Below are 21,623 nucleotides of genomic sequence, written 5' to 3' on the forward strand. Positions count from 1 at the left end.
CAGCCTGGTCACCCCCAACTGCCCTCCCCTGCCAGCCCTCCCCTGCCAGCCTGGTCACCCCCAACTGCTTTCCTCTGCCAGCCTGATCGCCCCCAACTGCCCTCCCCTGCTGGTCTGGTTGCCCCCAACTGCCCTCCCCTGCCAGCCTGGTCACCCCTAACAGCCCTCCCCTGCTGGTCTGATCACCCACAACTGCCCTCCCCTGCTGGCCTGTTTGCCTCCCTTGCAGGCCATCTTGTGATGGCCATCTTGTGGTGACCATCTCTTGATCATGTGAGGGTGTCGCACGAGGGCGTGAGGACCACCTAGGCTTTTATTAGTATAGATATTAAAATATCGAATTAAACATATAATTTTTTATTTGTAAATTATGCCTCAATGAAGCTGGGGGAAAAAGCAAATGATAGGTAGTGGCAAATGAAAAAACAAAAATGGCCCTAGCCAGTTTGGCTCAATGGATAGAGTGTCAGCATGCAGACTGAAGGATACCAAGTTCGATTTAGGTCAAGGGCACATACCCAAGTTGTGGGCTCAATCCCCAGTGGGGACCATTCATGAGGCTGCCGATCAATGTTTCTCTCTCATCATTGATGTTTCTATCTCTCTCTTCCTCTCCCTTCCTCTCTGAAATCAATAAAAATATATTTTAAAATTTAAAAATGGTATATATACATATAATGGAATATTATTCAGCCTTAAAAGGAAATCCTGCCATTTGTAACAACATGGATGGACCTTGAGGACATTATACTAAGTGAACGAAGCCAGTAACAAAAGGACAAATAGACTGTGATTCCACTTATGTGAAAATATACAGTATTCAAACTTATAGACACAGAAAGTAGAATGGTGGTTAACGGGTGAGGTGGGGAGTAGAGAGCTGTTGTTTAATAGGTACAGAGTTTCTGTGCTGCAAGATGAAGACATTCTAGAGATCTGTTGCAAAACCGTGTGAACATAGTTAACACTAGTGAACTGTACACTTTAAAATGGTTAAGACACAGCCCCGCCGGTGTGGCTCAGTGGTTGAGCGTTGACCTATGAATCAGGAGGTCATGGTTTGATTCCCAAACAGGGCAGATGCCTGGGTTGTGTGCTGAATCCTCAGTAGGGGGCATGCAGGAGGCAGCCAATCAGTGGTTCTTATTGATGTTTCTCTCTCTCTCCTTTAAATTTTTTTTTTTAAAGAAAAAAAGAGGTTAAGATGTGTTGCACAGTGGTTAGAGCATTAGCCCAAGCACCATAAGGTCCCGGATTTGATTCCTGGCCGAGGGCATGTACCTGGGTTGTGGGTTTGCTCCCCACCCCGGGTGGGGGTGCATGCAGGGGGCAACTAGCTGATGTTTTTCTCTCACATTGATATTTCTCTCCCCCCGCCCCGTCTCTCTCTCTCTCTCCCCTCTCTCCCTCCCTTCCATTCTCCCTGAAAAAGCATTGGGAAAAAACATCCTCAGGTGAGGATTAAAATAGCTAAGGCATTAAATCTATGTTGTGTGATATTTACCACAATTAAAAATGAAAAAATAAAATATTCATTCACCCCCCTGCCCAGCCCGCCTCAGTTACTGAAATGGTTCCTGGTACCCCGCCCCCTTTTTTTTCTGTTAACATGATAAATTGCATCAATTGATTTTTTTCCCCCCTCAGCGGTTATCTGAATAAATGAAAATATGCACATATCATTATTAGCAAAGATTCTAAAACAGTTTGGTGTTAATATGAACAAATCTCACTCTTTCCACAATCTTACTGGCACACACGTGGAGACATGGCAATTATCACCATGTACACTTTCTTTACTTTAAAAAAAAAACACCAACTTACAGAGGTGAAAATTACATAACATAAAATCAGTCATTTAAAGGAGGCACCCAGTGGCATTCAGCACATTCCTCAGGTTGTGCAACCGCCGCCTCTGTCTAGCTCCAAAGCATCAGTGAGCAGTTTCTCTCATTTCCCCTTCCCTCAGCCCCCGGCAACCAGCAGTCTGCTTCCTGTCTGTGCTGTGTCTGTTCTGGACATTTCCTACAAATGGAACCATGTGGGACGTGGCCTCTCGTGTCTGGCTTCTTGCACTTAGCACAATGTGTTGGAGGTTTATCCACATGGTAGCGCGGGTCAGTACTTCATTCCTTTCTACGGCCAAATAACGTTCATTGTGTGGATGTATTACACTTATCCCTTCCTCCGCCGAGGGACATCTGTGCCGTTCCCACTTCCTGGCTATTGGACTGAGGCTGCTGTGAACAGCTGTGTACACGTCTCTGTGTGGACACTGGAGAGCCCTACGCTCATCAGCGCAGTGGTCATCGCTGGTGATGAGCGACCCGGGAGCAGGCTCCCCTGGCACGGTGCGCTGGAGGGCACGTCACCCCTGCGCTCAGTCTACTCATGAGAAAACGCCAGACAAACCGAACCGAGGGACGTGCAACAACATCGCTGCCGGGTGCCCTTCAGATGCGTCCAGGCTGTGAGAGACCAGGAAGGCCCGAGAAGCTGCTCCAGATTGGAGGTGGAGGAGAGGGATGCATGCGTGCCGTGCGGGATCCTCAATAGGATCCTGGGACAGCAAAGGGACATCGGAGGAAACACTAATGGAACCCAAAGCGTGTGCTTTCGCCAGGTGTACCCTATCCATGTCCGTTTTCTAGTTCGGGTCACTCAGCTGTGGTTGTGCCAGAGAGGAACGTGAGGGGAAGCTGGTGAAGGGTACACAGGAATTACACTATTTTTGCCATTCTTTTAAGTCGGAAGTTATCGGAAAATTTAAAAATTAGAAGAGTCAACGCAGGGCTGGTGTGGGGACACCTGTCCGAGTGGCCGGCTCCGAGCCCCATCCCAGCGTAAGGCAAGCCCTGACCTGCGGGCGGCTCCTGAGCTGTCAGTGCAGGGGTGCCTGGGCCGGGGCGAGGGGCTGCGCCCAGCTCCCGGGCTCCTTCCACGTTGTATGAGCAATCTGCCGACGCCCGACGGGCTGTCGAGGGGCCCACCACGCTGGGCTGAGCCGTTGGTCTAAGGGCTTCTCTGGGACCCGACCCACGTGGCGGCCAGTCCATCTCGCCCATCCTTCGGACCCCACCTGCCTGAGATGGGTTTTGTGTTTTCCATTCCACAAGCAAGCGGAGCAGTGGGCCTGGCCTGCACGGCCGGCGCGTGGCAGGCTGGCTGGACCCGGTGTCCAGTGCCAGCTCTTACCAGGGGGATCCCGGCAGAGACGCCTCCCCCAGGGCGACCGCTCTGAAGGGTGACGCTGCCCTCCAGGCCTTTGGTTTGTCCACACCTCCCTGCAGCGGCCCACACCACATGCCTGGGGCTTCCGCCTGGAAGGCTGCTCTGGGTGGTGGACTGTCATGGCCACCTCGCGCCCCTCCCCCCCTCAGAGGCCTCCCCTCCTTCCTGGTGCTTCCCTTCACCCTGCGCCTCCTGGATGCGCTCCCTGGGCAGACGGCTCAGGACGCTCCTTCCGTGGGATCCAAGCCCGTGGCCACCTGGCCTCCAGTTTCTGGCCCTCCGCCTTGGTGACAGCAGGGAGGCCCTGCCCACCTGAGAGGCCAGCCCCCTCCCCCTACGGCAGTCCTGCCTACTCCCCTTCTCCGTCCTCCCCCACCCAGCACCCTTTTCACAGAGTCCTCCCCCACCCAGCACCCTTTTCACAGAGTCCTCCCCCACCCAGCACCCTTTTCACAGAGTCCTCCCCCACCCAGCACCCTTTTCACAGAGTCCTCCCCTACCCAGCACCCTTTTCACAGAGTCCTCCCCCACCCAGCACCCTTTTCACAGAGTCTTCCCCCACCCAGCACCCTTTTCACAGAGTCCTCCCCCACCCAGCACCCTTTTCACAGAGTCCTCCCCCACCCAGCACCCTTTTCACAGAGTCCTCCCCCACCCAGCACCCTTTTCACAGAGGCTGACGCGGAGTCAGACCGCTGGCCTGGGAGCCACATGTGGGCAGGGGCCTTGCTCTTCTCTGACCGCAGCCCCTGGCCCGGAGTTCCCACGAACTCGAGCTAATTCTCTCTCCTGCAGCAAGCGGTCCCGGGGGCGGGGTGGGCGGGGGGGAGAGAGACATATTTGGTGTCATCACCTCCAGTGACTGGGCTCAGTGCCGCGGGTGAAAGAAACCACAGGCCACCATGGTGTTTGGTCTGAAGAGGAGAGAACCTTGTTCGCAGCAGCTCTTTGAATTGCAAATGCTGTGCTGGTAAGAAAGTTCTGGAAGGACAGAGACCATTTATATTCAAGGCAGCAGAAGCCCAGAGAATGGGGCACTGTTTAAATCCATCTTGTGATGGATACTGTGTTGATCGCACTCCATTCCTACCCGCTCTGCACTCCTTCCCTCCTGGCTGTGTCCAGGGCTGGCCTCTCGCCTGCCCGCCCACCCCCCCCCCCCCCACCCCCGGCCCCCTGGCCTTGGCTTCAGGTTTAACTAACAGGAGAGGCATCAGGAGGGCGGGAGGAGGCCAGGGTGTTTCCTCCTCCAGCCCCTTGGGCCACCCCACTGCTGGAGTCCCCCCACAGCTGCAACGTTGGCCCCATTCCAGTCACAGCCCCTCTGCTTTGCCCTTTGGGTAGGAATGGCTCCCCAGAGTCCTTTGTGGGTTTCCTTAGTCCTGTCCACACCTGCACACACGGCCCTTCCCTTCAGGTCCTGTCCCCCCCTGAGGTCCCACTGCTCGTGCCGGGACCGTGCCCTGAGAAATGGCCCGGTGCTCCTGGACCCTCAGCTGGGAGCCTCGAGGGCCTACTCTGTCTCCCGGGGAGGCCACCTCAAGGGCAAAGCCTGTAAGTGACCACAGGCTGCAGACGCTGACTGCTCCTGTGATCTACAGACAGCTTGCTGTAGGACAGAACGAGCTCTGAACTTGAATGTGTCCTCACCTGACTCAGCAAGCTGGTGTTGGCTGACCCATCACTATTTCGCACATTGGGAGATTTTTCTTTTCTTGCAGGCCCACTCTTATCTCTAACAGATTCAAGTTCAAACCTCCGCCTCTCAAAGAACTGCTGCAAACAAGATCCTTTCAAGGCCCAGATTCAAACCCAAACAAGGCAGCTCAGCCCCGGATGTCTCCAACACCAGGCCCTCTGAGGTCCTCACCAGCCATCCACACCCGAGTCCAAGCGGCAGGCAGCCCACCAGGAGCAGGACCGAGACCAACTCCTGGCACCAGCGTGCCCACCAGCTGGGAGAGGCTGGAGCCCAGGGCACCGGCAGAGAAGCAGACAACGGCACAGGTCCTGGACCTCAGTCACAAGCTTTATTGTCTCGAGCACGGACTTGCCACACTTCAACAATTCCACTTTGGGGAGGGGAGGGGGCGGGGAGGACTTGGCAGGGCGTGGCTGAGTCCACACGGGTCAGGCGGAGATGCTCACTGGAAACTTCTTTGATAACCTGCCCCCTGCAAACCCATCCGGGGCTCAGCCCTCCGGTGTGGGCCTTTGGCTGTTAGTAGACTAATCAGCGCCTCCTTGGGGAGGCCGCTGCCTGAATTTGCTGGAAAGAGTAGTATTAACTCTGGGTTAGGCCACTAAAGCATCGCTCCTACTGTTGTTAATAAAACAGCATGCGAGAGCTACCAAAAGCCAACGGGGAGGGGGAGGGGGCTGATGGGACAAACTGGCTGCCCGCCCCCAGGATGGCAAGGTTGATGGCAAGGTCGTGAGCACCACCCACCTGCACCTGGGAGCACTTGCAGGCTCCCTGGACTGCTCCCTGGGCAGACTGCATACCCGTCCTGGCGCACCTTGGGAACGCCATGAAGGGGTGCTAGGCCCCGCCTGTACCCCCCAGCAGCGGTGCTGCGGCACAAGGCCATGGCCTGCGGGCCCTCCAGCTCTAGAGGCGGGCACTGCTGGACCACAGCTGGCTTCTCTTCGCCTGGAGAGACTCAGCAGGGCTCGAGGTGCTGAGCTTTTTCTTGCCAACTACATCCCTTGGGTTCTCTTTCTGGAGACAAGGCTTAAAAGGCTCCGGGCCGGTGCCTGGTAAGATTGAAAGGGGCTGTTGGTGCCTGTGCATTCTGATGTCTGTGCCTGACATACACACCCATGAGCGCTCACTGCGTGCCTGGGTGTGTGTGTGCGTGCACTGCCAGGTTGCAGGAATGTCTGTGGTGTGTGCGGCCACTACCTTGCCTGGCCTGGGGCTCAGTCCTGGAACCCAAGTGTGTGCGCCTGTGTGGCCTGAGCATGGCTGATGCAAACGCCCCACCTGCATGGCCCTGTGTGACCCCTGTGAGTGTGCGTGAGTCAAGGGTCAGTGGGTGTGTCCGTCAGGGTGCGCACAAGTGCACCTGCAGGTGGGAGGCCCAGTTTTGGGACGGCTCGTCAGCCCAGGGGACACCGAATTACCAACCAGTTAAAAGATGCCTGGACCACTGGTCTGAACGCCCCTGCAGCCACCCTGCCCCAGCTCCAAGCCAGGTCGATGTGGGGGTGAGGACAGGGGCTCCCACTTTCCTAATACTGTGCTCCTGGCCTTGGCGGCCACCCTCTGGCCAGCAGCTTGGAGTTGTGTGTGTATGTTGGTGTTGGGGGAAAAGGACCTTGCACCCCAACACCTTGAACCTGGGACTCGCTGGGCAGACAGGCTAGGGGAGCTTGTACCAGTGCGTGAAGGAGGCTCACGATGTGGGTACGAGCAGCCCTGGGCACTGCCTTGCCAGGAAGTGGCTGCAGAAAAGGGGGTCCTCAGTGGCTCCTGAGGCCCGGGCTTTGCTCCTTGGTGCCTGCAAGGAGACCCTGGGCCTCCTCTGACCCTTTCCTGGGACAATGGCTCTCTGGGATCCGAGGAGGACCCTGGAGAAGGAAGGGAAGAAAGGGAGGGGAGGGACGTGCTCAGGGTGCCAAGATGGTCCCCAGCAGCTCGTTCTGGGGAGCGGGCTGGTCGGACAGCCTCAGCCTCCCCACACGAATTCCAGAAACTGCTGGGTGTCCTGGCGTCGGGGCTGCAGGTTCCGGGCCAGGTCAGGGCAGTACCGCTCTCTGTGGAAGTTCGTGCTTGAGGAAGCCTCCTGGTCCGGCAGGGGGTTGGGGGTGGGGATTGTCCAGACGGTAGGTACATTATTGTTACAAATACTGTTCTTGTCTCCAAAGTAACAGTCCTGGCCGCTGCCTGGAGGGGGCGCCACTGGGGCAGAAAAGAGTGGCTCTGGTGTGGATGGGGCTGCTCCATGATGGCCCTCAGGGTCAGTGCTTGTCCTGGAGAGAGCAAGGGCTTGATCAGCAAGTGGCAGAGGGGAGGAGGTAAAAGAGGAGGGGCTGGGGGAGGAGAACCCACTGGTGCCAGGTAGAGGGAACAGCATGGGCAAAGGCCCTGGGGTAGAAAAAAAGTCTCTTTGCTGTGTGTTGCAGAATGATGAGATAGGAGGTAGGGTGGGAGCTGCTTAGGGGAAGTTGAGGAGAAGAGGCAAGAGCAGGTGGGTTTGCAGAGCCCTGAGTTCCTGTGTGGAGGCTGGATCCAAGAAAATAAAAATTGGAGGCGAGACTCCAAGCCCTGGTTTTCATGTCTGCAAACTGGGATGACCCCTGTGCCTCAAAGGGTTGATGAAGCCACACAAGGGTTGGCTATCAGCACCCTGACACTCCCCCCTACAGCTCTGTGCCCCTCCCACCCATTTCTCTCTTTGGCCCTTGGCAGGTTCTATGTCCAAGGTTCTATCTCCAGGGGAGCACGTGTGCCCAGGGGTTCTCCTGTCTGGGGTGGAGGACACGTTCCTCCAGCCTCACTTGCCCGAGGTCACATGGCAAACCAGGGACAGAGCCAGTGCTGGGCTCTTCCCACCTATTGGGCTGGCATCTGGGCCCCAGGTGGGTGCCCGTAACACTGTGGGTAAAAGCAGGTGTTAACTGTGGGGTGGGGCCACCAGGCACCCTCTTAAAACACAACCGTCTAGCAAAGACATGACAATCACAGGGGCCCTACTGTCTCCACAGCCTGATTGTTAAAAAACAGCCAATAACTATGCAGTGGAGAAATCAGATAACTCCTTGACGAGGTGATTGCAATTCACATCAGGAGGGAAGGGCAGATGGACATCATGTCCCCAGTCGGGATGCCGAAGACACGGCATTGACGAAGTGTTCCCGCCCGAGATGCAGGACCTGGCTCAGATCACGGGGACCCACCAGCAAACCTCACATGAGGAATCTTCTATTTAAAAGGGGGGGGGGGGCATGCAGTAGGCAGCTGATTGATATTATTCTCACATTGGTTTCTCTCACTCTCCCTTCCTCTCTCTTTAAAAATCAATACAAATATACACTGAGTGGCCAGATTATTATTATCTCTGATCACATAATAATCTGGCCACTCAGTGTCTGTGTGTGTGTGTGTGTGTGTGTGTGTGTGTGTGTGTGTGTATGAGGCCTGGTGCATGAATTCGTGCATGGGTGGGGTCCGGCCAGCCTGGCCAGGGGGAGGGGACATGGGCGGTTGGCCAGCCTGCCTGCTGGTTGAACTCCTGGTTGAGGGGACAATTTGCATATTAGCCTTTTATTATATAGGATATACACTGAGTGGCCAGATTATTATGCATTCAGAGATCATAATAATCTGGCCACTCAGTGTATATACTTCCAAAAGGAGTGGGGACTATATTTCAAAAATGCCAATGTCATAAAAATCAAAGAGAAATCGAGAACATGTTCCAGATGAAAGGAGACTAACGAGACATAACAGCTAAATGCAACAAGCTAACTTAACCTGTGAAGAATCCTGTACAGAGGGGAAAGTGAGTATGGAGAGTAGAGTGGATATAAATCTTAGACCAACGTTCCGTTTGCTGAAATTGGTAACTGTACTGTTGTTATGTATAATCATGTCCTTTTACTCAGGAAATACAGACCCAAGTGTTAAGGGCCAAGACATGCAATTACACTAAAATGGTTCAGAAAAAAAACTACAGGCATTACTACACACACAGCTACACATACAGAGCAGGAGATGAAACACACAGGGCAACATGCTTACAATGCAATGTGGGAAAGGGCAGATGACATGCTAGGTACTATTTTTATTCTTGCGATTTTTTGGTAATTTTGAAATGATTTCCAAATGAAGTTAATGTTTACACACATGCATACACATATACATACACATATAACAGCTTCTCATTATTCACAGTGGTTACGTTCTATAAAGTCATAGCCTGCGCTGAATGAGCGAATACCGAGCCACCGCTCCCGGCGGAAATGTGTGTTTAGGTTCCCGCAAACCTCTGATCAGGACGTTTTAGTCAGCTGGTCATACCTAACCATGTTTTGTGTGTGATTCTGTGTAGACATCTTATTTAACGCATGCTGTTGACTCATTAACAACTCAAGGCCAACAGCACAGCAGGTCTTCGAATAACATCGTTTTGTTCTAAGGGTGACGGGGAAAAACCGACTCTTGGCCGGGACCACTGTCTGTGTGACATTTGCACATCCTCCCCATGTCTGCATGGGTTTCCTCTGGGGACTCTGGCTTCCCCCGGCATTCCAAAGACCTGCATGTGAGGTAAACCGGCCTGCCCACACTGTCCCAGTCCGCGTGGGTGTGGGTGTGAGTGGCCCTGTGATGGAAGGGCGTCCTGTGCAGGTGGGTCCCACCTTGTGCCCTGAGCTGCTGGGAGACAGCCAGCCACCTATGACCCTGAACTGGAATAAGCAGGCTGGAATAAAATGATCTTACCTATTTTTATTCTTCTTCAACGTATGTATAGCTCACATTTATTTCAATGTTTAATATTAGAAGTGTTTTTGTTTTTTTCTTAAAAGTTTCCCAAGAGGCATGTATTACTTTATAATAAACATTTCTTTAAAACAGGGAAACAAGGTTAAAAAGCAAGAGGAATTCTGAATCAAGATGGACTGCGTGGGTTCCTCTGTGAGAGACCTACTGTGAAGCCTTTGCATGATGCATCTTTGTGTGCATTTCTGGTGGCTTTTCAGGTTTTCCTGCCTGTGCAGGAGTGCAGTGGGAGTGCCACGGTGTCTCCCGGGACCAGAGAGCTCCTTACCTCTTGTTTGTGGGTCTTGTCTTGCTGGTGGATGCCGTTCGCAGAACCCGAATTGCCAATGGCCTGTAAGAGTCATGGGCAGATGCTGAGCGAGGTTCACCAGACAACAGTTCCTCGTTTGTCCACTAGATGGCGTTTGTCTTCTTGATAGGATCGTTCGGGCTCCAAACTGATCAGAGCTGTGTGGAATGGGGGTCCCAGGACCCGTAGACCAAAGCTCTCGGGGCAAGGTTGCATCTCTCCCCTTGGTCTGAGATCCTCATGGCAAAGCCATGTACCCTTGGGCTGGGGCTCTCAGAGCACATGCCTATGTCTCTCCCTGCTAGACCAGGGTTCCCAGGATCGATAGGGCTGCCTCCCCCTTCAAACTAGGTTTCCGAGGACAGGGCCGCCTTCCCCTGACAATGGGGATTCCCAGGATAGGGCCATGCTCCATAAGGACACTGCCCACTGGCTTGCCTGGTCAGCCCAGCCCTGGCCCATGGCTCACCGGGGACTTGTCAGGGCTGCTCCTCAGGGCCTCCATGAGCTTCTCCACCTGCTGAGCCTGGTCCAGTGCATCCCGCAGTGTGTCCTCTGTGCTCATCAGCTGGTGCTGTAGCCGCAGGAGCTCCGGCGCCGAGGACGGGTCAATGAGGGAGTAGCGCCTCTGATCCGACAGCGACTTCTCTTTGTCCTACAAGTGGCCGGAGAAAGGAGGAGCATGCGTGAGGGTGCAGTGTGCATGTGTGTTAGGGGAGGGGGAAATTCTCCTGGCCCCACCCCATCTCTGGGCCAGGCCCCCCCTCCCTCACCTGAGGGCCCCCACTGAAGCAGGCTATGTCAGACGCTTCACGTCCTCCAAGTTGCAAAATCCAGACACCTTTCTCTTTCCTTCTTGATTCTCCCTACTCCCTCCACACTGTCTTATGTGGGTCCCTCCTCTTGACCGCCAGACCCCATCCTATAGTGACTTCTCTACTCCTCCTCCCCTACCCAGCAGGACACAGCGGCCCCACCCATGATGGTCTCTGGAGACACACCTGCCTTTACACAAACTTGCCCCCTTCCTCCTGACACTCATGTGTGAACCCCCATTGCAGGACCCTTTCTGGTTGATTACTTCTCTGGGTGGGGAGCTCACCACCCTGCATAGCCCACCTTACCTCGGGATAGGTCAGATTCTTAGACAGCATTCCTTAGCATTGCAGCCCCTACACTGCCACACAGCAGCCAGCCATGATGCTGCAAAAGCAGCTGCCTGGGACCCTCCACCAGCTGCATCACGGACCCTGTGGTTCCAGGGGCTTGGCGGTTCCTGGGATGGCTCCAGGAGGTCACCACTCTCCTGGCCTGACGGCAGGGCAGCCTCAGCCCCACCCTAGCGTTCCCTGCCCCCACATACCAGCCCAGTCAGCTTTTCACGAAGGCCCCGGATGTCATCCTTGAGTTTCTGCTCCTTGATCCGCCACTCAGCCTTGTGGACCTCACGGCTCAGGTCCCTCTCGGGCCCTGGGGAGTGGCGATTGGCTTCCAGCAACAATACCCGCAATTCGTTCAGGCTCCTGGGGGAGAGAGGTGGGGGGGGGGGGGCGCAAAGAACAGCTACAGTCACTCCCACACTCCAGCGATCTGCCAAATGCCTAGAGACGGCCACTCTGCGGGGGAGACCGGCTATTACAACAGCACCTGCGCCAGAAGGGGCCAGAGTGGAAACATGAGGCATGAAATCATTCAACCACAGCCCAAGAGGGACCAGGATTTAGGGACGAAACACTGAAGAGGACTTGGCCTTTCCTAGAATGTTTTTAAAGTTGTTTATTTTTTTTATAAAGAGAATATTTATTTAACTAAAAAATTAAGCAAAGCAAACAAAATATTCATCCAAGGGCACCCATGAAGCAAGACATTTTAAATGGCTGAAATCAGATGAGGTTTCTTTCCTATGTCAGCCCTTAACCAACTGGCAGTAGCTGCCTGGAATACTGTGATGAGAACGATTCTCAGGCACATCCAGGCTGTGCAGAAAAGAGTGCGGTAGTCAATGAGCAATGTCTGCAATAGGCACAGGCTTAGAGAAGAGGACACACTCCTTCTAAGCCTCTCCCCTTCCCTGCAACTACTACAGAGGAGAGGGAAGCTCCCTCACTAGGTGGCCATGGGTAGTTGAGAACAAAGTGGAAGTCCCTTTCCTCCTCCTTCCTGCTATGGATGTGATGGCTGGAGCTCCAGCAGCCACTCCGCAACCATGAGGAAGAGTCCAAGAAAACCAATCACTCAGCACTGGTATTTTCAGCTACTGACAGTCATCCATAGCTACTCCCAGATTTCTGTTATGCGAGGAAAGCAAATCTACTGGTTAATCTGCCAAACATTCCTAGCTGATCTCCCACTCCCATCCTTAGCATCACAGGAGCGTGGAGGAGCTCATGGTGGCTACTTCAATAAAGGAAGGCTTCAAAGAAGAGATGGGCTAAGAGCTAAGCCTCAAGCATGGCCTGGACAGAGTGAAATGTCCAAAAAGAAGAAGGTAGCAATTGAGTAAGTGATGAGGGACAGAGGAAGAAATGAGCCTGTTGATAGCAGGAAGACAGACTCCTCAGAGGAGGCAAGACCGGGCTGAGCCCCGAGAATAAAATATCTGATTTGGACAGGGGAGGGTACGGGGAGCAAGACAGCAGTGGAGCCTTGACGGAGCACCTGGCTGGCGGTGAGTGCATGCTGGGAAGGAATGTTCCCCAGTTGCACCTGTTTCACTCCCTCCTGGGAAGGGCCACATTTTCTAGAGAGGTGCTAAATTTAAAGCAAATCTAGCACAGAAAGTCCCAGTGTGTCACCAGACTTAACAGGAGGGGAAGGGAAGAGACACCATTTCCTTTATAAAAAGATGTTTGTACTTTAACAAGATTCCATTAAATCAGAGGATGAATCTCAAATGTTTACAGGGGCTGGCAAACCATGCCCATAAGTGGGTGTAAGTAAAACAATGAAGAGAAGTGGACGACTTGGGACACGTGACCTCCCTGTCCACCGAGAGGGTGCAGGTACTCCCCAGCAATGACTGGTTGTTACTATGCTGGGAGTCAGCCCACTGATGTCAGAACTTCTGGAGAAATCTAGATTTTATGTGTAATCTTCTGATTTTTTAAATGTTCATCTAGGTGTTCTTTTTCCCCTAAAGCCTCATATGGGTTACACAAACCATGTCTATAAACTGGAACCAAGTGGTTCTCAAAGTGTGGCATGGGGAACCCTCAGGGGTCCCCAAGACTTTTGCAAGGGATCCTTGGGTCAAAACTATTTTCCCTATAATTTCTCATGTGCATACAATGAATTTTTTTCTTGGGGTCACGTAACATATTAATGACCTGAAAACAATATTAAAATACACTCTTTTCTAACTATAAATCACTGTGAGGCTAGATTTTCATAATATACTTCAACCAAAACAACAAACTGCAAAGACTGAATATAAAATGTTAAACAATGCCCCTCTTTTCATTAAATATTTTTTTTTTTGTGGAAAACAGTTACTTTTATCAAAAGCATGTTATTTATGGTACATGCAATTGGTTTATTATTTTTAAATGAGTTAATAAATATTTTCACATTCCTCATTTTTAATTTCTAATATGACAAACATAGAATAAACAAACACAAGCTCCTTGGGAATCCTCAATAAATTTTAAGATTTTAAAGGTAGCGATGAAGACCATTAAGTTTGGGAACCACGAGTCTTCCCTGTAAGTTCTGCTTGGAGAAAGAACTGTGTTAGGGAGGACTCTGAGGCCTCATCTGAGCTTAGCAGAGGAGAGCACAGTGACCCCTGGTGATGCCAGCTACCTATCCTACCCCGTCCATCCTTGCCCACCTCCGGAGAAGACTGGCTAATGTCAGGTGGAGTGAGGGTCAGGGCGGAGGGAGGGCAGCTGGTGGCAGGGCCGGCAGGTCTGAGCACCCTCCCCACGGCTACGCACCGCTCCTTCCTGAGCAGCTCCTGGCTGATGGGCACCAGCTGGCCGGAGGCGTCGTGCGTCTTCCGGGACACGGCCTCCAGCTCGGCCTCCAAGCGCCGCTTCTCTTTCTGGAGGATGTCCACCTTCTTCTCCCCCGACTTGCACTTGCTCTCCAGCGCTGAGGGTCAGCCAGCAGGAAAGAAGGCGGGGTCAGGATCGCCGTGGGAATCTGTCCCCCCAGAGGGCCCGGGCCCAGGCAGGGAGCCAGTGTTCTCGGAGGGTGTGGGGGGGTGTTCACAGTGACACTCCACTGAGTGGGCCTCTCAGGTCCTGCAGAGCCAGGCAGCCAGGGGCCGAGAGAACAGCCACAAGAGGCAGACCAGGACCCCAAGCACAGAGCCCGGGCCCTGGGTGGTGGGAAGCAGTCGTCCCTGAGACATTCCACTCCGGCCTGAACAAGCACGGGCTCTAGCTTCACCTCTGCCTTGGAGGAGCTGAGGTCAGCTGACCTTTTTGGAACCAATTAGGCCCTGTGAACGTGAGGGGAACTGGAGAGAGGTGGGGTGGGAACTGTTTCCCAGCACGGGCCGTCTCACGGACACCACCCCTGACACTGGCGGACAAGCAGCCGGGCCCGTTTGTCACCACGTCACAAATCCCAGGCGCCCTGCCTCACCCCAGGCTCCCCCCGTCCTCACTTCCCCTGTGCCTTGCTCTCTGCTGCAGCCGTGCCCTTCCCCCGATTCTAAAACCCTGGTATTTCCTCCAGAGGCTGGGGCGGAGAGACTGTGTCAAAGTGGCCTGAGAAACCAAAAAGTCCCGGTGGTATTTCAGAACAGTGTGGCCGCTGGCGAGAGAAGCTGGCTGGGGCCCCCGAGTCTATTATGGACCATGAAAGGGTACTATTCCCCCACCCACTGCTGCCCATGGAAGTCCAGTGCAGGTGAACTGGCCCAGGCCACCTCCTCCTCAAGGCAGAGTGCGGGCGGGCACCCGACCCAGATGCCAACCCTCTCCACGCTCCCCTGGCACGTGGCCCCGAGGAAAGCCCCCGCATGTGCCCTGCGGGAGGGAGACTTACCACTTACTTGGGCCCTGAGCATCTCAGTCTGGTTCGTCAAGGCTGTCACCTCCTTGTCCCTCTTGTTCAGCTTGTCCTGCAGGCCTAGGGGAGAAGGGAGAGATGAGGGGCCATTAATACTCCAGGTCCAGTGCTGGGGTCCAGCGGCCGCCACCCGTCCCTCTGGGTAGCTCACTCTGAATTAAAGGCTCCAGTACTGTGTGGTCTCAGGCAACTTAACTCTCAGAGTTTCCTCAAGTGAAAACTGGAGATGATAATAATGGTGCCCATGTCACAAGGTCATGTGCATTCAATACTGGATAGACAAACCGGGCTGGTGTGGCTTGGTTTATTGAGTTCTGGGCATACCTTATTGTTGGTTTGATTTTACATTGTTTTTAAAATAGGTATAAACTACGAATGGTTGAGCGTCGATGTATGAACCAGGAAGCTGACGTTCAATTCTCGTTCAGGGCACTTACCTGGCTGTGGATATGATCCCTGGTTGAAGCGAGAATGAAAGACAATCGATAGATGTTTCTCTCTCACATCAATGTTTCTCTCTCCCTTCCTCTCTCTAAGCATGTCCTTAGGTGAGGATTAAAAAAAAAAACTGGCCAAGAGAATTTTGAAAGAGCAGAGTTAGGCACGGGTAGCCTTGCCAGTAATTAAAACCCAAACAGAGCTTGGGTAATTAAAACATAAGCCGCGGCCTGAGCGGTTACGTTGGTTGGAGCATCCTCCTCCGCAGCAGAAGGTCATGGATCCAATCCCCGGTCAGGACGGGTGTGAGGCAACCGATCGATGCGTCTCTCTCACATCTCTCTCTCTCCCTTCTTCCCTTTTTAAAATCAATAAAAAAATTTTAAAAATTATAGAATTGGCACATGAACAAATAGAAAGGTCATTGGAAAGGAATAGAAAATCCAGAAATAGAGTCAGTTACATAAGGAAAGTTAAAAATAATAAGGTTGGCAATTCAAATCAGTAGAGAAGGGGAGATAAGTTGTTCAAATATGGGGTACTCTTTTAGGAAAATATAAAAATGGATCCTTATTTCACACCTTCTAGAAGGATGAATTCTAGAGTGATCAGAGATTTAAACATAGAATAAGGAACTAAAAAGGACTAGAAGAAACCATAAGATAATTAATAAATTAATTAATAAAGAACCTCCCCCCCCCACCCCACCCCCCGCCCAAAGAAAGATCGATTTGAGAAAATCTGCATGGCAAATACCATTATAAGAAAAGCCAAACCACAACTTGGGGGATATGTTTGCAATGTCATAAATAAGGAATTTCTAAAAATCGAACAAAAAGATCACTAACAATAGGAATAAAATGGGTAAAGGATGCAAGGAGACATGGCAATGGCACTTCATTCACAGTGAGAGAAAGCTAAATGGAAATTACATCAGGCAACATCTTTTACTCTTCCGACTGGCAGAGATCACAGTTTGCTGAAACATTGTTGGTGAGGCCTCTGAGGAAACACGCTTTTTTTCTTATTAAAAAAATGTTTTTATTGATTTCAGAGCAAGGAAGTGAGAGGGAGAGAGTTAGAAACATCAATGATGAGAAAGAATCACCGACTGGCTGCCTCCTGCACGCCTCCTACTGGGGATCGAGCCTGCAACTTGGGCACGTGCCCTGACCGGGAATCAAACTGTGACCTCCCGGTTCATGGGTCAATGCTCAACCACTGAGCCATACTGGCTGGGCGAGAAACACTTTCAACCACAGCCAGTGCGAGTCAAAATTGGTTGAGCCCAAGGAGGAGGTCGTTTACTGCAGCGGTGTTTGCAGCAGACAGACTAAAAACGACCTACACTCCATCAGCAGGAAACTGGCTAAATGATGGTAGCTCCACACAAGGGCGTATTCTGCACCACGGAAAAGAATGTAGTGATAAGGAAGAGTCTCCAAGACACATTATTAAATGGAAGAAAGTGAGGGGCCGACCAGAGTGGGAGGCATGGCACCATCTGTCACCTGTTTGCCTGTAGGTGCAGAAACGCTCTCTGCATGGGGACAGAAGCTGACCAACTTTGTGCCTTTGGGAGGGGAACAGGGGGCAGGACCCTTCACCTTATGCCCTTCGAACCATTTGTAGTTTACACCTATTTTAAAAACAATGTAAAACCAAACAAACAAGCTATGCCCAGCACTCAATAAACCGAGCCGCAGCTCTCCTCACCTGCGGGTGGGGTGATGGCTCGTGCATGCAATAGGCACCTCCCCACAAATGGCGGATGATGCAAAACCAAGTGGCACCCAGCTCCACGGCAGAACCAACCAGCCTGTCCCCAAAGCCCGTGTCCCGCCTGCCCAGCGGCCACTCACCCTCCACAGTCTCCTTCATCCTCATCTTCTCCCCTGAAATGTCGTTCGACTCAATCATCTGAAAGAAGAGGACTGTAAGGGGGACGCTCGCCTCCCCTCTCTGCCCCCAGCCCCAGCCCGCCCAGCAAACTCCACGCCTACACTAATGAGGGGACTTGCTGTGGCAGGGAGCACAGACGTCCTTGAGATGACCCCCCTAACAGAGGACCCCTCTCTGTTCCCATCATCCCAAGGCTACTGTGTGGCTCCCATTGAACACCTCCTGCCCCTACCTCTGTGGGAAATGTTTATTATACTGATCAGATATCTCCTTCCCTGGGATGCCTACAGAGGTTGGTCCTGGGAATCTGTTTCATCAACATCCAGAGGCAAGATTCCAGCCTCGGTTTCCCTCCACGAAACAAGCATCGACTGCCCTGGGGCAGTGTGTGCAGAGCATACTCAGGGCTGGCTCCCAGAGGGACTTCAAGAAATGCTCCTTCCTTTCTCTCTAACACTTCTTCTAAATAGTAAACTCAGAAGCCGAAGAAGATCAAGGAAAAAAAATCTGGGCAAACATCAACTGGCTCCTTACTGCTTCCTTCTCCAAAAGTCTCTGGCCTCCTGTCCAAGCTGGCTGTCCTCTGAGCTTGCCGTTTGTCAGAGTCTAACACTGCGGATCAGGATGGCACAGAGCTGAGCAGGCAGTCACCTCCGTCACCCTGCCCTTCATACTTCTTCTCATACATCCCAAGCCCCGTTTTGTTCTCAGCTAGTGATGACTAAGCCCCTAGATCGTTATTTACAAACACTGCAGGGAAAATGAGGCAACACTAAAACATCTTTCTAAAATTCTCATACTTATTACATTAGACTAAAAATCCAGTTGTACCTGGACATGTGGGTCCAGACTGAGACCCGTGTGTGTAGAAGTCGAGAGAGGTCTTCTTGAGGTCACTACCCACGCCTCCACCCGAGGACTGTGACTGAGGAGCAGGCCACCCTTAGACCTCTGTCCCCCATGCTCTGTGGAGCTACAGCAGCCGCAAACCTCTCCCGCTAAGGGAGTCCATGTGTGGGGTCCCGGCCTGACCCCCGCCCCCTCCCGAGAAGCCAATCAGGACGTATGCGTCTAGGCTAACCTGGGGCTCTTCCTTCCCCTCTGCCCAGGATCCTGGGAGAGCACTTCCTAGCAGAAGGGGGCCGGAAGGCTGCTACCGTGGGACCTCAAGGCATGACGGGCACCCTGTACTCGGACCTCCTGAAGACTTATTGCTGGAATGCCGAGCTCTAGTGTAAAAGTACAAGGGGAACCGGAAGCCCAAGGACCCCCGGGGCCTGTGCTGCTAGCTGTCCCTTCATATCAGACTTGACGTCTGTCATCCTGGGCACCCTCTGGCACCAGGGTTGGGCACCACCTGTGCCACTGGTGGGCAGAAACCCTGGGAAGGTTACTCGTCATGAGGTCTTGGTTGGCTCATCTATGAAATGAAGCATCGACCTCGTGGGAATGAAGTTGAAATGGGGCAACATAGGGCCTGGCACAAGGTGTGGTACCCGGAGCCACGCCAAGGCCCTTCCCAGCCCCACTGGAGTGAACACAACCCATCTGGGCCTCCCTAGCGTGCTCAGCCGGGACGTCTGGATTTGGAGCAAAGCTGATACTGGTGGCAGTAGCTTCTCCAGGGCCACCCCCTCCGGCCTTCCAGACCCCACACCCGGGACCCCCACTCTGGGAAAGTGACCAATGGACTGTGGCTCGTCTCGTTAGGACCAGAAGAAAGAGGGCGCCCTCAGGTCCCCAGGGTCAGCGCTCCAGGTGGAGATGGGAGCCCGGGGAAGGCAGGGCTTGTCCACATCAAGGCCAGCCCACGGCCCAGGGGACTCTCAGCAGGACATGTGTGGGCACATCAGGGACTTGGGGAATGGAGGAAGCCTGTTCTCTGCTCTGAGGTACATCTCTCTCCAGGCCTGGTCTGTGGGGGCCCCAGCCAGGTCAGCTCAGACCACCGTGGATCCCCACAGTCCCCGGGCCAGCTGCCCTTCTCACAGAGGGACGAGAGGCTCCCTCCTCTGAGCCCAGTGCCCCATATCTCAATGGATATGTACCTGGGGCAACGAGAACGCTTCCCTGGGCTGAAAAAAGCGGTCAGTAAACACTAGGCCCTCCCCAGCCAGCTCTCAAGCCTGAGCCGCTGTTGCCCACGGCCCCGCACAGCCCACACGGAGGTGCTGCGTACGTTGGCGTGCTGGGACGAGCACAGGGACTCGACAGCCTGGAGTCTGTTTTCAGCGACCAGCAGCTTCTCCCGCAGCCTCTCGGCCTCCTGCTTGCTCTGGGCCTCCGACCGCTGCAGCAGCTCGTAGTCCAGCATCTTCTTCTCGGCCAGGGAGATCTGCTCCTTGAGGAACTCGATGGCCTGCGCCTGGCCCCGGTACTCTGCGTCCAGCTTCTCCAGCTCGTGCACCCGCAGCTCGGCGTCCCGGCGCTGGTCCTGGGCCTCCTGCAGCTCCAGCCGGTGCTGGCCAGCCTGCACCTCCAGCTGGGCCCGCCAGTGCTGCTGCAGCCCGGCCAGCTCCTCCTGGGCCTCCTGCAGCTTCTGCCGCAGGCCCTCCTTCTCCTTCACGTGCATGGCGGTCTCGATGTCGTGCTTGGCGCGCAGGTTGCCCAGCTCCAGCTGGTGCTCCATCTTGATGCCCTCCATCACAGCCTTCAGCTCCCCGATCTCCTTCTGCTGGGCGCCAGGGCCCGAGTTCAGGGTGGCCTTGAGGTCCTCCAGGGACTTCTGATGGTCCGAGGCCAGTGAGTCCAGCTTGGACTTCCAGTTGTCCATGAGCCCCATGTTCTCGCTGGTGGCCTGCTGCACCTTGGCCTTGAGGTCCACCACCTCCTGTGCGTACTTCTCGTTGGCGGCCCGGAGCTTCTCCACCTCAGCCTGGTAGGCCCTCAGGGCCTTCTCGTACTTGTCCCGCAGCACGCCGCTCTCCCTCTGGTGCTCCTTGCTGGCCGACAGCAGCCGCTCCCGCAGCTGCAGGGTCTCGGCGGCCTCGGGGTGGTCGGCGGGCGGCGGGCCGGAGTGCAGCAGGCACTGCTGCAGCTCCTCGATCTCGCCCCGCCGCAGGTTCAGCTCCTCCTCCAGCTGCAGCACCCGCGACTTCTCGGCCACTGTGGTCAGCTACCGGGGAGAGAGGGAGACGGTGAGCAGGCCGGCTGGAGAGCAAGGGGATGCAGCAGGGGTGCGGGGGCTTCCTCTCCACTCAAGGGCCCCAGTCCCTGCCGGGTAAGGTCATGAGAAGGGAAGGGCGTCCACTCCTACCCAAGTGTGGCTTCTCTCAGGGGCCTTGCCCACCACACCTCCCAGGAAGAGCCCCCTGACTGGTACCCCAGCGATTCAGGGACTCAACTGTCTCCACAGCACCAGGCGTGGGGCAAATTGGTGGTTAAAAACCCCACTTATTTGAGGTTATGGTTTTCTTTTAGTTCACATTATTTTTAAAGGGCAGGGAAGACAGGGAAGTTTGCAAGTCCCCCAGCGGGAATGGGTGGACTCAGGGGCTGTCTGCAGGGGGTGGCCAAAGGGCCGGCTGAATGCCTAAAGCAGAACAAAATTAATGCTCCCGGACCTGCCTCCTGAGGGAAAACTCTGAGATCAGAGGTTCCATCCTCCAAAAACCCACACCTCGATCATGTCAATGGTCACAGATTTGGAAACAAAAATATTTAAACGTTTTAAATCTGTTACAAGCTTAAACATTTTTGTTTCTGAAGCTGACCTTTATTTTTTTTTTTAAGATTTAAAAAAATATATATCTTAATGATTTTTTTACAGAGAGGAAGAGAGAGGGATAGAGAGCTAGAAACATCGATGAGAGAGACACATCGATCAGCTGCTACTTGGGATGTGCCCGCAACCAAGGTACATGCCCTTGACCGGAATCGAACCTGGGACCTTTCAGTCCGCAGGCCGACGCTCTATCCACTGAGCCAAACCGGTTAGTTCAATGAACCTGTTTTTGTTTTTTCCATCAGGTTGAGCCCTGGGTTAAGGTGCCTGGGTGTGGAGGGCTGCAGCCTGTCAACTGTGCCTGGGTCAGTTTCTGCCAGTAGCCTCTGTGCACACGCGTGTGTACTGTACAAGCACACGGTCACTGGGCAACGCTTAGAGTGCAGTGCCCTGTGCCTCCCAGATGCCCCCCGCATGCGCACACGCCTTGGTGCCGAGGCCGACATGCAGAGACTGACGGCGGCTCACCCCACGCCCCATGCTGTTTACGCCCCAATCACTGCTCGCTGGCT

General features: G+C 53.8%; 1 protein-coding gene across 2 annotated transcripts in view; it reads right to left on the reverse strand.

Moving 5' to 3' along the window:
- Positions 1 to 5,246: 5,246 nt before the first annotated feature.
- Positions 5,247 to 21,623, reverse strand: part of CLIP2 (CAP-Gly domain containing linker protein 2) — a 66,962-nt gene continuing 50,585 nt past the window's right edge. For both annotated transcript variants that reach the window (XM_054714839.1, XM_054714838.1), the window contains 8 exons: positions 19,567 to 20,502; positions 17,348 to 17,405; positions 15,024 to 15,107; positions 13,964 to 14,120; positions 11,392 to 11,551; positions 10,498 to 10,683; positions 10,008 to 10,070; positions 5,247 to 7,206 (listed from right to left, as the gene is read on the reverse strand). In XM_054714839.1, coding sequence (XP_054570814.1) covers positions 7,195 to 7,206; positions 10,008 to 10,070; positions 10,498 to 10,683; positions 11,392 to 11,551; positions 13,964 to 14,120; positions 15,024 to 15,107; positions 17,348 to 17,405; positions 19,567 to 20,502 — 1,656 coding nt within the window. In that variant the 3' untranslated portion in view covers positions 5,247 to 7,194. The remainder of the gene's footprint in view (positions 7,207 to 10,007; positions 10,071 to 10,497; positions 10,684 to 11,391; positions 11,552 to 13,963; positions 14,121 to 15,023; positions 15,108 to 17,347; positions 17,406 to 19,566; positions 20,503 to 21,623) is intronic.

Source organism: Eptesicus fuscus, chromosome 4, assembly GCF_027574615.1.
Source record: "Eptesicus fuscus isolate TK198812 chromosome 4, DD_ASM_mEF_20220401, whole genome shotgun sequence".
NCBI lineage: Eukaryota > Metazoa > Chordata > Mammalia > Chiroptera > Vespertilionidae > Eptesicus > Eptesicus fuscus.